The 15901-nt window shown below is 52.6% G+C and overlaps 1 protein-coding gene across 41 annotated transcripts in view; it reads left to right on the top strand.

Moving 5' to 3' along the window:
- DENND2B (DENN domain containing 2B) overlaps positions 1-15901 on the top strand; it is a 219831-nt gene that overhangs the window by 187299 nt on the left and 16631 nt on the right. For all 41 annotated transcript variants that reach the window (XR_010147134.1, XR_010147135.1, XM_063782749.1 and 38 more), the window contains 7 exons: positions 8038-8189; positions 10111-10326; positions 11223-11319; positions 11887-11931; positions 13207-13391; positions 14712-14821; positions 15031-15100. Coding sequence is in view for 39 of the 41 variants with exons in the window: in XM_063782749.1 (XP_063638819.1) it covers positions 8038-8189; positions 10111-10326; positions 11223-11319; positions 11887-11931; positions 13207-13391; positions 14712-14821; positions 15031-15100 (875 nt within the window). In the remaining 2 variants the exon portion in view is untranslated. The remainder of the gene's footprint in view (positions 1-8037; positions 8190-10110; positions 10327-11222; positions 11320-11886; positions 11932-13206; positions 13392-14711; positions 14822-15030; positions 15101-15901) is intronic.

Below are 15901 nucleotides of genomic sequence, written 5' to 3'. Positions count from 1 at the left end.
AACTCCTCCTGGAATGGGACATCAGGGGAAGCACCTTAGCTTAGACAGAGTGGCTTTGTGATTAAAAGCCTGGCTCTTGAATGAACTGAAATCCAAAGGACCTTTGGGGACACGAGAAGGAGAAAACAACATCGTTCCTTTCCTTTATTTTTGGAAGGCTCTGAAGTCCAGCAGGCCCTCTTCCTTAGCTGTGTGCCCTTGAGGCAAATCACTTAACTTTTGTGAAGACTCTGTTTTTCTCTTATAACATGATGATGTGACTATATTAACAACAACAATAATAGTAATAATATTTCGAGCCGGGCATGGTGGCTCATGCCTGTAATTCCAGCACTTTGGGAGGCCGAGGCTGGTGGATCACCTAAGGTCAGGAGTTCGAGACCAGCCTCCATCTCTACTAAAAATACAAAAAATTAGCTGAGCATGGTGGCAGGCACCTGTAATCCCAGCTACTAGGGAGGCTGAGGCAGGAGAATTGCTTGAACCCGGGAGGCAGAGGTTGCAGAGTGCCATTGCACTCCTGCCTGGGCAACATGAGTGAAACTCCGTCTCAAAAAAAAAAAAAAAAAAAAGTAATATTTCATAAGGTTATTGTTAGAATTAAATAAGATTGAGTGTCTGGTGCAGGCCTGCTACCTGGTCAGAGATGGCCATCTTCTTTCTGTGTTCTTACATGGTGGAAGGGGCGGAGGGAGTTCTCTGGGGTCTCTTTTAAAAGGGCCCTAATTGGTGAAGGCCCTGCACTCATGACCTAATCACCTCCCAGAGGCCTCACCTGTGTTTCAACATAGGCATTTTGGGGGACAGAAACATTCAGTCTATTGTACAAGCTAACACATTTCATTGCCCCAGTTTCATGGTGCTGGCAGAAGACACGAGACCCCTGGGTCACAAAGGACTTTATTACTTATGGCACAGCAGGCAGCATGAGCTTCGTGTTCACACGGGTTTCCCCTTGTGCCTAAGTCCCATGGGGCGGTGTGGAGAAGGCCCAGGTGGAAGCTGCACACACTGCAGGTCCATGTCCCAGCTGGGGAGCCCAAGCGTAGGAAACCCCAGTCTTTTCAGAGACTGCTGGCAAACCTGCCTAACCTTTGTCCTTGGAGGAGACATTATCTTTATCACTCTGGTCAGGAAACAAATCTGCCTCTGCCCTGAAGGGAGACACTATCTCTGTCTTCCAAGGCTGTTTGCTGTATAAATACCCTTTAAAATACAGTCTGGAACTGTCAGTTCCTCTTGTTCAGAAGAAGGGCAGAAATGCAAGACTCCATTGGGATTTGTCTTCCAACAGGTGGGAAGACATGGTATTGGCAAACTTGTGTTCACGGATCAGATGAAAGATAGATGCTCTAGCCTGGGTTGCATTTGTTTTGTTTTTTGGCGTTCATTTCAATTCTATTAGCATCCTCATCAGTGAGGGGCTTTGATTCTGCTCAAGTGAAGTGTGCGTATCAATGTAGGTCAGTGAGGAGGAGAGAGGCTGTGTGCTGCCTGCTTGCTGGCTCCCTCTCTATGTCCCTGTCTTGCCTCTGTCTTGGGCCTTAAATCTGAAGAATGTGGTGTTAGTTAATACATGAGAGAGAGAAGTGGCCCAGGGTAGAGGGAAACCTCCAGATTCTCAGAAGCCTGGAATCTTTTTTTTTTTCCTTTTTTTTTTTTTTTTGGAGACGGAGTCTCGCTCTGTCGCCCAGGCTGGAGTGCAGTGGTGCGATCTCGGCTCACTGCAAGCTCCGCATCCCGGGTTCATGCCATTCTCCTGCCTCAGCCTTCCCAGCAGCTGGGACTACAGGTGCCCGCCACCACACCTGGCTAATTTTTTTGTATTTTTAGTAGAGACAGGGTTTCACCGTGTTAGCCAGGATGGTCTCGATCTCCTGGCCTCATGATCCGCCTGCCTCGGTCTCCCAAAGTTCTGGGATTATAGGCATGAGCCAGAAGCCTGGAATCTTAAGAAGAGAGGGCCGTCTGTTCCCTCATTTGATCTGAGCCATTGGTTTCATAGCCGTTTCCTTACCACTTGCTGGGCCAGTGTTTCTGGGGAGACAGCAGCCATGCTGGGATGTGCAGGGACACTGCTTTCCCAGGAACAGAGTGTATAGTATGTAGCCATGCAAAACTGGGTCACAGCAGGAAGACTGTGGGAATGAGGTCCCTAGAACTGCAAAAGAGTTTGGGGAGGGAGGCCCTTTCCCTTACCACTGGGGAAAAGACAGCTTTGTACCTATAGGCCACCCAGAGCAGAGGTCAAGAGCTAGGGGCATCAGAACAAAAGATCCAGAAGCCAGGTGGGCAGTTAAGGAAGATGCCCCAACTGCAGCCCATACCCCAGTTCTACTCAGCCACCCAAGAGGCAGCCAATGCTGTTCCTGTACTTCTCACCTCCTTATGCAAGACCAACATCCCAGAGTGGAAGAAAGTCCTCCCGAATGAGTGAGTAGGCAGAGGCCTAGACACACTTGCCCTCCTCTTTCCCTTCTCTCAAACCTGACCTAAGAAGGCCTGGGGAACAGCTGTGTTGCCCAGAACAGTTCTTCCAAAATTCTGCCCCCCAAACATTGCCCCAAAAAGTCCCGAACAGAGCCCTGGATGGTGGAACTCTGGGCAGAGAGAAATGGTTGAAGCCGTCCCTTTCTCAAATTATTTCAGTTCAGATGATCCAAGAACGTATCCCCACAGGAAATCCTTGTCAGATAATAGAGAATGGGAGGACCACAGGATTGCCAGCACCCAGCATAGTCAAGGGACATCAGAAAAACACAGCCCTCTCTGCCCACGGCAGCAGCCACACTGGGTGCTCCCAGGGTCCTGGGCAGCAAACTGACACATTGCAGTTTCTGCCAAACTAGAATGTACCCTGCAACAGGAGGTAGGGAGGGGGTGGGGCAACAGAGCTGCCTCCCCACTCATTAGGGAGGACTCTCTTCCACTCTGGGTGTTGCATGAGGAGTTAAAAAAAAAATATGGGAGCACCTTGGCTGCCTCTTGGGTGGCTGAGTACAGCTAGGGGTCAGCGCTGTGTGGGCAGAAGGTAGAGGTAGCTGCTCACCTGGCTTCTGGATCTTTGGAGCACTTAGAGAACAAGGAAAGAAGAGAGGGGGAGGATGCAGGAGAAAGGGAGGGGAGCGACCCAGGCATCAGTTTGGGAATATACTGCATCGGATGTTTAGGTTTTGCTTTGGCCTCGTGGGGTGGTGGGGGTGGTTTCCGGAGTCTGCAGTTAGGACAGTGCCCTGTGCGTGTTTTCCTTTTTTATGTCCCCATAGCAGCCCAATCTGAATTTCCGGGACCTGACTAGGGAGGCCAGAGGGAAATACAGAGGAAAATACTCTCTTTCTGTTAGATTCTGGTGGGTTTCCTTTTCCTTCCCTGGGGACAGGCCCGAGAGTTTGGAGCTCCCCACAAGGCTTCAGGGGGTGTCTTATTGCCGAACTCAGAATGGCAGTTTCCCGTCTTGCTTAGGACTGATCAGTGGCTCGGACTTCCTGGGAGCCGTCTCTCTGGTCTTGGCCCAGCCTGTGCTCTGTGGGGTGAAGGATGACTCTGACCCCGCTGGATCAGGCTCCTGCAGGCATGCAGGAATGGAGCTGTTGGGAGGCAGAGAGCCTAGTGCTCATCTCCATCTTGGGTCCTGGTGATTGGACTGGAGTCCTGTCTGTCATAGGTGGAGGGCCAGTTGGCCCCAAGACAAACATGTCTGTCTGTGAACAGTGGACTCGAATGGGGGTTGTGGGGGGTTTGCTGGCCTCCTGGCTACACTAGGCATGATGCCTGAGGAGCCGGGGTGGGGTACTCCCAAACATACTGAGGTTTACCTTGCTAACTTGCAGAAAAGGAGTTCGGAAAGAAAGTTACTGCCTTGCTGCTTCCGGGGCTGCTATTTCCCACCTGTCCCATCTCACATCTGCCCCTGGAAGATGCTGCTATTCTACAAGGCCTTATGTTTGCATTCTGAGCCTGACACTTAAAAATGCACCCAAGGAAGCAGCTTGTTAAGGAATTATGTGGAGTGGCCTCGGCGCCTGAGCTGCATTCCTGCAGATTCCCACTCCCATCAGCTAACCTGGGCTGAGGGAGCGTTTCCAGGAACTTCAGTGGGATGCAAGCCGGGGACCGGGCCAGTCAGCCTGGACTGCAAAGTCTTTTGAGCCTCCACTCTCTCTGGTTGCTTCCCTTATTTGCCCCCAGGCTGGGAAACAGTAAGGAGCAGAGGGCACCCACTGGGATGGAGGTTGCAGTGGGAAACAAAACAGCCAAGAGGTGCAGCCCAGGGAAGGTGCCGGGGCTGTCGAGAAATGGTGTCAAGGCTTGGAGGGTGGGCAACAGCCAGCCCCTTAGAGGCCCCAGTCCGATCTGTTGCCAGGGAGTTGGGCTCTTATCCTGGCCCTTTCTGTCCTGTGTGAGAGAGGGAAAAAGGCTGAGAACCAGGAGAAACAGCTGGTTGGAACCGGAGGTTGTTGGGGAGGGAAGCTGCAGACCCAGGACCCTAGTAATGGGTGTGGTCCAGGAAGCTTAGGACTGTGTTTGGAGAAATTCTCAGTGCCTGTGCGTATACACACACCCCTTTCCTAACTGGTTTTTCCAGTTAGGTTGGGGCTGGGGGAGTGCTGTATGTGTGGTTAAGACCAAAGGAGTTATGGGGAGGAGTGAAAGGTTGTGGAGAGGAGTGGGAGGTTGTGGGGAGGAGTGGGAGCAGGGCCCAGAGGGGCTGGATTCTTCCTTTAAGAGGATTTGTGTGACACCTTTGGGCTCTGATAATCCCCTTTTAGAAGAGTGCAAAGCAGAAATTCTCGGTGATGCCTTTTGTCCCTTATTTCATCATCCAAGCTGGGAAAGGTTGAGACCTCTGGCTTCTCCAGCTGAGCTTGCTGAGGGCCAGGCCTTCAGGGAAGAGGGTCCACCTCTTCCTCCCTCTCCAAGGGTCATGTGGACTGTCCCAAGAAAGCTGTGTGGGCAGGAATGCAGGTAGAAATGTGCAGTCTGCCAGGCTCCCTGTCTCCCATTCATGCCCCTGCTGAATCTCCCATTCAGCCTTGGCTCCTTTAGCTCTGTCCTCCCTAGGATGTTCTGCACACCATTTCCCAGCCTACCGTCTCCTCCAACTCTGAGCCATTGCTTTGATACTTATTTGCTCTCAGCTGGTTCAGTTTAGTGGTCCAGGACTCAGGGTCCACTTGTCTCTGTACAGTTCTATCCCCTGGTCCCCTGTCCACCTGGAGAGATGACTGGGAGAATCTATTTGAGACAGCTCCTCCGGGGCAGTCAGGAATGGTCCAGGAAGCTGAGAGATGAGTTAGGGCAGTGAAGGCACCAAGCTGAGGCTGGGGAGGCAGCGTGTGGGCTGCGGCCAGCCGTCTATTTGCTGGAGAACTGATTAGTGGCTTTGTTACATTAGACAGGATGTTAAACATTGCTGGAGAAGAGAGGCTGGCACAAGGGGCTGGGGAGGAGCAGGCCTTCCTGAAATCGAGTTTCCAGAGACAGGACCTATCTTGAGAACCTGATGTTGCTGGCTGTTTTCCGCTGGGTTGTCAGTGATGTGCACCAGCCTTGTACATCTATTACTTCCCTGGGCCTCAGTATCCTATGTCTTTTTCTTGGAGCTTTGGATTTTGTATCAATATTCAAAGCTCTTACTGTAGGGAAAAGAAGGAAGGAAGGAGGGAGTGAGGTGAAGGAGGGAAGGATGGAAAAAAAGAGGGCTAGTCTTGGGACTCATGTCACACTCAGAAGCCATTGGAAGTTTAGAACGCTCTGTCTAAAGCAGTGGTTCTCAGTCGGGGGACAACTTCACTCTTCCCTCCCTCCATTCCTGCCTCCCTCCCTCTCTCTCCCTCCTTCCCTCTGTCCGTCCCAGAGAGCATCTGGCAGTGTCTGGAGACATTTTTGGCTGTTATAGCTAAGGAGATGCTAATGTCTCCTGGTGGATAGAAGCCAAGGTTGCCACTAAACATCCTAAAAATGGACAGGACAGTCTACCACAACAAGAATTATTCAACCCCAAATGTCAGTGGCTTGGAGAAACCCCTGGGATTGGGACAAGGCTTCCTATAGGTTGGGGATGATAATAAAGGCCCTGGCTGATCATGCAGTCCAAGGCAGTTTCGATTTGTTGAGCTTGGCATAAATGTTCTCCCTGCCGTGATGTGGACAGTGATGCTCTGGTCCTGTTTTAGGGGGTCAGAAGACTGTGTCCGGGCATTCTCCCTTCTTAGTTCCCCCACCTCCTCACTCCTGCAGGGCATATGTTGGGGAAGGATCAAGAAGTAGAGAATCCATCCCCAACACCTCCCTAAGTGCCCCACAGTGGGGTAGGCTGGAGAAAACATGCAGGGGGTGCCGGGTTTGCTATTTGGCTTCTTGCGACAGGGCTGCTGGGCCAGCTCCGCTTAGTCAGGGCTCTGGAATGGAGACAAGTCATTTTAATAGCATGACTGTGTTACAGGAAAGGTCTGTTCCATTGCTGGGGACTCTGCTTGGAGTTGGGAATCAGCTTAATCCAGTCCCAAATCCCAATGACCCATCTTTGACTCATAAGTTTACAGAGATTTGTATTGCTCCCACTGCAGTCTATTTAGCTGTCACTGAAATCCTTTCTTCACACCCACACCCTAACTCTGTAAGAGCATTTCCTAAATTCGTTGTGGTTCTGCATAAGTAGATGCCACAATGTGGAGGGAGCTCCACTTTGGAAATGGAGGAATCTGCAAGCATATAGGGATTGGCTCTTCTCCCGTGCCCTCTCTAGGAAAGCTTCACTCTCAGCAGCCTTTGTTCCTCGTCCTCCAGCTCCTTCTTCTGCCTGCTTCCTGAGGAGTGGGGTCTGAGTTCCTCTGGGGCGTAAGGCACATTCAGACATCTGTAGGACAAGTGTGGGACTCAGTGGTCACCCAGGCTCAATCCTGCTGAGCAGAGGTGCTGGAGTGAGTCGTGCTCTGCAGCAGGAAAATAGGGAAAGGGGTGCAGAGAGGGCTGTGTTCTGAGTTCCACAGGGACCTGTTCACCCCACGGATTCTGCCACCAGGATTGAGCCAGGACTGACCCGGCCCACGGTGTTACTCTATTTTAGAAAATGTGTGTGTTAGAGGGGTGGGGGCAGGAGATACAGCTTGTGGAAAGGAGTGCCACTCAACATCTTCAAGGGCAGGGATTCTGTTTTGGACTTTTCTGAGATTTTCTGGTAATGCCAATACAATGCCCACTGCTAGAGATTTTAGAACTAGTCCTGAGAAGCAAGAACTCCCCTCACCCCCACGCTTTGGCCCAGACTCCTTCCAAGCCTTTCACACCTCCCCTGTGTCACAGCAGGAGAGTTTGTTCCAAAAGGGGAGTGTTGATGGTTCTCTTTTTGCTGAGATCAGCGGTAGAGGGAATAGACACTACAGTAGGAGAGTCATCGAACAGATCATTACTGAACACTTCCTCCTTGCTAATCACTGTTCCGTTCCGAGGTTGCCTCAGCGCAGAACACAAAACCCTGCCCTAAAAGACTTGTTGAACGGCATCGTAGGTGAGAGGGGGGCCTGGTGAAGCCCTGCTCTCTACAGTTCTGTGAGTTCCTCCATGCCCACCCTCCAAAGTAGGTCCCCAGGGAGATCCCCTGAGAGTTGGGTGAAGGGACAGCCATGTGACCTGAAAACCCTTCCTACCTTGAACTGTGTTATCTCTGGGGTGTTTGCAGCAGAGGGAAGGGAGCCAAGGAAAGACTCTTGGTGCTGGCTTTGTCCTCTGGCTGGGCACAGGCAGGGGTGGCTGAGCCAGTCTTGTGCAATCCCTGAATTTATAAAGCAGAGGCCAGGCTGAGCTGGGCTGGGGGTGGGGGGGTGGGGGGGTGGGCTCTGCTTCTGGACTTGGAGCCAGGATCTGTTTGTAGCCTCCCCACTGCAGACGGGCAGCTGCATGACTCATGAGCTGAGGGGCCAGGCAGAAGCCATTCTCTTTGGTTCACAGGAATTCTGCTTGTTTATTTGTGTGTGTGTGAGTTCGTGTGTTTCCTTCTTCCCTTCTCCGCCTTCTCTAACTCTTCCTCCTCTGCAGGAGATCTGCCCAAGGAGAATCCATATGAGGATGTGGACTTAAAGAGCCGAAGAGCAGGACGAAAATCCCAGCAACTGTCTGAGAACTCCTTGGACTCTTTGCACAGGATGTGGAGTCCTCAGGACAGGAAGTACAACAGCCCGCCCACACAGGTAACTCAGCCCTGACATCGGCCTGTAGGGTTAGCGTGAGGGCCACAGTGGGGGCCTGCTCTTCCAAGACTTGGGCCCAGCTTCCACTCAGGCTTTTACCCTCACTAGTACTTGATAAAAGGTCTACGGCCATACCACCCTGAACGCGCCCGATCTCGTCTGATAAAGGAGGTCTCCTCAGCAAAGGACTGTGCACTCAAGGATGTCCACCATGTTGAAACCTCTGTGGACAATTGGCACCTGCTCTGAGGGGCATCCTGTCCTATCTTCTTTCCCTTCCTACACAAGCTCTGAGCTGCAAAACTCAGCCAGGAGCCCTTGCAGTCTCCTGTCTGATTATTTATCACCCTGTGGGAAACAGGAAGACAGGGCCCTAGTGGGAGTCTCGGCATTCTGCAACTCTGCCAGAAGTCATCTCAGTACTGGCATTAGGGGGCCAGGTGTAGGTCCCCAAACCACATTTGGAGAGCCAGACAGGTGTCTGTGACACCTGGAGCCAGTCCTGTGGGAGAGAGTAAGCATGAATCTTTAAGGAATGGATGGGGAGAAGGCAGAACGACAGGAAAGGTGAAAAGCCAAAGGAAGCTCTTGGACTTCAGCTCCTTCTGTCCTTGTCCAGGGTGTCAAGAGGCAGGTGGAGAGGCTTCTCTGACCTCCCCAGGTAACTCTAATTCTCTTTGCAAATGGAAGGACCTGGATATTATATAGCATTGGCCAGATAATATAAAATGATAATATAAAAATGATTTCTTCTGGCTTTGGAATAAGGTGTTTGTTTTTATAAAAGATTTACCCCATAGCCGGGAGTGGTGGCTCACGCATGTAATCCTAGCACTTTGGGAGGCCAAGGTGGGCAGATCATCTGAGGTCAGGAGTTCAAGACCAGCCTGGCCAGTGAAACCTCATCTCTACTAAAAATACAAACATTAGCTGGGCATGATGGCGCACGCCTGTAGTCCCAGCTGCTTGGGAGGCTGAGGCAGGATAATTGCTTGAACTCGGAAGACGGAGGTTGCAGTAAGCCAAGATCGCTCCACTGCACTCCTGCCTGGGCGACACAGCGAGACTCCGTCTCAAAAAAAAAAAAAAGATTTACCCTCTAATTAGGGCTCTTTTCAAACAGGCTTCCCCTGAGTTTGCATTGCCAGATTGATTGGGTGAGAACAGGAAATTGGGGGCTGTGGAGGAAGGAGGATTTGCTGAAGAGTGAGGAGAGGCAATTCCAGAACCAGACAGTGGTTGGGTGTCTGTGGGATACTTGCCTCCTGACAGGGTCCGCGACAAGGATGGTGCCCTGGGATGAGAGGTCAGCGCATATGGAGAGAGGCAGAGAGTAGATCAGGGCTGGGGAGAGGGCAGCCAGGGCCTTGTGGGTATGGGATCCAATTCAGTGTGAGGCCTGCCTGGCCCAGCTTTGGTGGTCAGAGCCCAGAGCCCCTGTGTTCTCCATGGGAGCAGTTAGGAGGGCCAGGCTGCAGGATCTCCCAGCCCAGCAGGCTGGCCAGTAGGTTATGGCCTCTGCTGTCAGAAACCTTTTAGGATTGGCTCGGGAGCAGAGGTCCGGAAGACTGGTTCCATCACCCAGGCCCAGTAATTCTTGTCCCAAAGCTCAGGAGGACCCCCCCAAAATTCCCACTTAGCCTTCTTTTTCCACTCAGATGAGAGCACAGGTGTTTTTAGCCTCTGCTTTCGTTTTTTGCTGGCAGTAGTGAAGCTTCGTTTAGAGAAGGCAAGTATCTAATCTATCCCTGACCTGGCTGATTAGCAGCTAAAGTCTTAAGAGAGGGATGGAAGTTCCAAGGCAAGATGGCGGGGAGCCAGGGATGCCGGCCCTTGGCCTCTGTGTCCCCATCCCAGCAGACAGACACTGGCCAAGGCCTCTGTGGCGAGCCCCTCTCGCACGTCCTTTCCCCCACGCCAGCTTTCCCTGAAACCCAACAGCCAGTCCCTGCGCAGTGGGAACTGGTCAGAAAGGAAGAGCCACCGGCTGCCACGATTACCCAAGAGGCACAGCCATGACGACATGCTGCTGCTGGCTCAGCTGAGTCTGCCATCCTCACCCTCCAGCCTCAATGAAGACAGCCTCAGCACCACCAGCGAGCTGCTGTCCAGCCGCCGGGCCCGCCGCATTCCCAAGGTACCCTCCCCAGAGGCAGCCCACTGGAGCCGGGCAGGTGGGCGGGCAGGCAGCCAGCCTTTCTCTCTCTTTCCTGGCTTCCTTCCTTCCCTAATCTGGACTGCTTCCTCGATTCCCTTTGAATAAATTCTGGGTCCGTGCACTGGCCTCTTTTTCATCTGATTAATTCCCCTTTCTTATCAATAAAGATGCATTAACTGACCTTGGTGCTCAGATGTTAGAGGAAGGAAAGGCTAGCCGAGGTTCCCCATTAGTAAGTGTGGTGTATGAATTTTGGGGTATCCGCACACATAAGCATTTCCAGGCTTTCAAGGACCTAGGACTCAAACAAGGGTTCTTCCTATAACTCTCAGCATTGAAGAATTTTCAGCAATGATTTTCACACATAGGCAGCCAGGCCCAAATCCCCAGCCCAACGCAGCAGGATTTAGCCAGATGGTATTTTTAGCCTGCAAACAATGCTTGGGTATATTGGGAATTTAGCTTCTTCCTGTCGGGGCCCCAGGTTATGGCCCAGAGGGGAAAGGCTAGAATCCTTGTTCCTGTTATTGCATCTCAGAAGCTCTTTGTCTCAGTTGGTTCAATGACTCTTGGGACCCAGGAGCTACCATCCTGTCTAGTTTGATCACAGTTCCTTCCTCTGGGGAGCTAAGTTTAGTGTCCTTGTCTTGGGGCAGGAGACCACTCCTGGGGGACTAGGTATATGGAGAGCTACCATGCATGGCTGGTGAGTCACCACTTGAGGTCGGTTCTGCAGTTAGACCAGTCCTGGACCCAGCGGGTGCAATGCAGAAAGCTTGTACCATTAAGGGCAGGGATGGGCTCCTACTCAGCCTTCTTGGAAGTAGGGCAGCTGGTGTTAAGGTTACCTCACCCACCCTGCTTTTCTCACCCAGCTTGTCCAAAGAATTAACTCCATCTACAATGCCAAGAGAGGAAAGAAGAGATTAAAAAAGTTGTCTATGTCCAGCATTGAAACAGCATCACTGAGAGGTAGGCTTTGGTGCCAGAGCTGGTTCAGGTGTTTGGGGCCCTTGGGCATTAGGAATGGGAGAGGCATCAATTTACCTGTGGAGGGTAGAGCCCTGCCAGGAAATGGCCACATAGGAGGGAGGAGCAGACAGGGAAGAAAGGTCTGGGATGGGTTCCTTCAGACTTTGGGCTGTGAGGCCCTGAGTAGGGAGGTGGGTGTGGGAATCGGCTTCTGCAAAAGGAAAGGCCAGACTCACTGAGCATTGCGGTCTGTTTCCCATTTCAAATCTTGACCTCCTGGAGGCAGGGTCCATCTTTTCCAGGCCTGTAGGCCCCTCTTCTGGCTCAGCCTCCAACTCAGGCCCTCAGCTTCCCTCATGGGTTTGAATATAGGATTCGCAGTGTGAGCTCTGAAGGAGCCTGGCCCCAGGCCACTCAGCTCCCTGCCTGCAGATGCCTGACCATGGGCCCAGAGTAGCCCAGAGAAGGTAGAGATCCATCCCCTGTGAGAAAAGTTGGGGTGGTGGGGGAGCAAAAAACATTGGCTGTGAGGTCCAGCAAGTATGTACTCTGCTGTTCCTTTTCCAGATGAAAACAGTGAGAGCGAGAGCGACTCTGATGACAGGTTCAAAGGTGAGGCACAGCTCCCACGAGTACGGAAGCTCTCCCAGCAGGGCTGCAGGGAATCAGCCTTCCCTTCCGATGCATGTGTGGTTGCAGTGTCCCTAACCGGCCTGATGTGGAGAGGTGACAGACAGCCCAGATACCAGAACAGTAGAGCAGGGAGCCACAGGGAAGTCTGGATAGACATGTGAGCTCAGCCCTGCAAGGTTAAATCCAGATGTCTCCCTTTGCCAAATGTAAGGGTGGTGACCTGCCCAAACTGTCCCAAGCCATTGTCCATGGGAGTTGGGTGCTAGATTTGCCTGGGAAATGTTGTAGATCTCAGCCGGGCGCGGTGGCTCATGCCTGTAATCCCAGCACTTTGGGAGGCCAAGGCGGGCAGATCTTGAGGTCAGGAGTTTGAGACCAGCCTGGCTAAGATGGTGAAACCCCATCTCTACTAAAATAATACAAAAATTAGCCAGGCACGGTGGCGGGCGCGTGTAATACCAGCTACTCGGGAGGCTGAGGCAGGAGAATCACTTGAACCCGGGAGGCGGAGGTTGTAGTGAGCTGAGATCATGCCACTGCACTCTAGCCTGGGCGACAGAGCAAGACTCTGTCTCAAAAAAAAAAAAAATTGTAGATCTGGAGGGTCAGCGAGGGGTACAGAAGATTACAAGGACCTCTTCTGGCAAGAAATGTGCCGTAGACTGAGGAAACTGTTTCTCTGGAGGCCCTGCAGCCCCCCATCTCCCCTGTCCCCAGAGAGGAGCCTGAAAAGGTTCTGGAACCTTCACATTCCAGGGTCCTCGGATAAATCTTTGTGCTTTCTCTACTGGGAAGCCCTGCTTAGGCCTTCCTGGATGATTATCCTCTCATCCCCAGGCAAATGGGCAAGTGGACTTTGGATGTAGGAGCATGGACAAGGCTCAAGTCCTGCTAGGGGCCCAAGGATGAAGCCTTCGTGGATATTCGTGTATTCTAGTCCTTTTGGTACAGGGACAGAGTGGGTGCCAAGATACATCCCTGGGTTTGCCTGGCCTCGGCAGTCCTCCTGCCCCAGCTCAGTCTCCAGAGGCTCCAGGAGGACCAGGCCCGCAGCTTCCTGTGTCAGGGCAGAGTCTTTGTGCAGGGGTCAGCACCTTGTGCCTGCCGGTCCTCCTGCACTGCGAGCTGGGGATGGTATCAGACTAGGCTCACGTACTTAAAAGTGCTCCACAGCAATGGAGCCCTGAGCCAGGAGTAGAGGAGTTAACATGAGGCCTGTGAGGGTCCATTCCCTGATGTGCAACCTGCCTCCAGCCCACACACAGCGCCTGGTCCACATCCAGTCGATGCTGAAGCGCGCCCCCAGCTATCGCACGCTGGAGCTGGAGCTGCTGGAGTGGCAGGAGCGGGAGCTTTTTGAGTACTTTGTGGTGGTGTCCCTCAAGAAGAAGCCATCGCGAAACACCTACCTCCCCGAAGTCTCCTACCAGTTTCCCAAGGTGAGGCCTTCTCTCTCCCCACCTTGCCCATATTCCCCCTCTTCCATCCTCTATCCGCCAGGCCTATCTGGGGAAGGAGAGAGATCTTGTTCGTCATACGTCCTCACCGAGCTGCCACAGCCCTGAACCTGCCTCCTCTCAGCCAGGAGGGAAGACAGGGCTGCAGCGGGGGTGGGTTTGGGCCAGTGCTTGTTCAAAGGGTGAGGACTGAGAAAGAACCTCTCAATGTGCTTATAATAAAATCCAGAACAATTGAATACCATACAGTTCACCCACTTAATGTATACAGTTCAGTGTTTGGGTGTATTCACAGAATTGCGCAATCATCACCACAATCAATTTTAGAACATTTTTATCACCCCAAAGAGAAACGCTGCACCCACTAGCTGTCACTCTGCCCTTCTCCCACCAGCCTGTCTCTCACTCCGCCTTCCCTGCTTGTCGCCAGCCAGCCTGGCCTCCCTCTTCTTCCTCTCACACTCAACCCCTCTCTCTCTGCCATTGCCTCTGCCAGGAATGTGCTTTCTCCAGCTCTTCACATGGCTGCTGGCTCCTTCTCATTTCTCAGGCTCTGCTCAAGTAGGACCTCTTTCAGGAGGTCTGTCCAGACGCCTGCATGGAGCCCCTCCCCTGCCCAGCTTGCTCTGGTACATCACCCTGCTTATTGTTATTTTTTTATTTTTTTATTCGAGACGGAGTTTCGCTCTTGTTGCAGAGGCTGGAGTGCAATGGCGCTATCTCGGCTCACTGCAACCTCCGCCTCCTGGGTTCAAGCAATTCTCCTGCCTCAGCCTCCCAAGTAGCTGGGATTACAGGCATGCGCCACCACTCCTGGCTAATTTTGTATTTTTAGTAGCGACGGGGTTTCTCCATGTTGGTCAGGCTGGTCTCGAACTCCCAACCTCAGGTGATCCGCCAGTCTCGGCCTCCCAAAATGCTGGGATAACAGGCATGAACCACCGCGCCCGGCCACCCTGCTTATTTCTTTTTTAAGCCCCCCTCTGAGATGTTGTGGTTGACCATCTCACTCTGCTGACCAGAATGTGTAAGGTCGGGGACCTTGTCCCCTTTGTTTTCCATTGAGAGCCAAGAGCCCTGGCACATAGCACCATGTCAGATGCCATATAGAAAGCACTCCACTGGCATTTATTGAATGAATGATGACTCTGGGCTCTGTAAGAATTCGGAGTGGGACAAGGGTTGCTGAGATCATGCCCGCTGGTCAGTGGCATCTAGGGCCCTCAGGGGAGGAGGGGCTTCTCAGCCACCACCACCCACCCTCCGGTTCCATGTCATCTCCTGGTTCCTTCTTCCCTGCAGCTGGACCGACCCACCAAGCAGATGCGAGAGGCAGAGGAAAGGCTCAAAGCCATTCCCCAGTTTTGCTTCCCTGATGCCAAGGACTGGCTTCCTGTGTCAGAGTATAGCAGGTGAGGCCTGGCCTGGCCTGAGGGAGGAAGGGGCATAGCCTTCTTTACCCCCATAGCAGTGGGCACCTGAGTGGGGCCTGCTCTAGTCTCATCCTCTCCTACAGCAACCTGGCCCTTCACCCCACCCTGAAAATGACGGTCCCTATTCTTGGGGGCTGTTTCCTAGGTCCTCTCACACCTCCCTGATGCCAGACCTCTCTTTGTTCCAGTGAGACCTTTTCTTTCATGCTGACTGGGGAAGATGGCAGCAGACGCTTTGGCTACTGCAGGCGCTTACTGGTGAGTGAGGCCATTCGGTCCTCAGGCCGGCAGGCAGGGGATAGGCCAGGGCGGGTGTGTGTGTGTGTGTGTGCCCTTCTGCAATTTTAGCTTGTATGAAATCCTATGTTATGCTTCCTGAGGCCACCCCGAACCCCCTGCCAACACACACACTTTCACAGGTGAGGCCACCCTGGGAGAGCAGGGCTCAGAGTGGTGCTTCTGAGGGGGCCTTAGGATCGGAGATTATCTGGAATAAGGGGAGGGAGTGGGTTTTCATGTCTTTTTAGTTTTTCTCTACTTTTTTGTCATTTCCCTTGGGATCATGGGCTCTGATTGCTGGTCTCTGGTTGCAGGATCGAATCGCCCCCAGCAGTATGTGTATATGCATCAGATTAGGTGAGGGACAACCTTCCTCACCCCCATACCTGGCCAGCCTGTAGTGGGGAGGAGGCCTGTCTGTGGTGTGGTGGGGCTGGAGATTGGGCAGGGACAGAGACATACCTTCTCTGGGAATCTGAGAGAGATACCTTGAATCTAGGGGAAAGGGATTGGGTTTTGAAAATGTTAGCCATTTTGTAAAGAGAAGTCCCTCACCATTTCCCTTCCCATTAGTCCTGGGAAATAGATTGGGTAGAGGCTCAGAGCCTGGCCCCTGCTGCACTCCCAGCTTGGAGCTACTGGGTTGTTGACAATGTTTTGGGGTTTCCAGGCCTTAGCAAGAGAAAGCCTCCCCAGATACCAGTCTAGGGGTAGATGAAGGGGGCAGGAGCCCTGAAGGAAGGATTTGGGGCCAGTTATTCATTCATTCAGAAACACTTA

Source organism: Pan troglodytes, chromosome 9 (genome assembly GCF_028858775.2).
Source record: "Pan troglodytes isolate AG18354 chromosome 9, NHGRI_mPanTro3-v2.0_pri, whole genome shotgun sequence".
Lineage (NCBI taxonomy): Eukaryota > Metazoa > Chordata > Mammalia > Primates > Hominidae > Pan > Pan troglodytes.
This window is presented reverse-complemented; position numbering and strand designations above follow the sequence as displayed.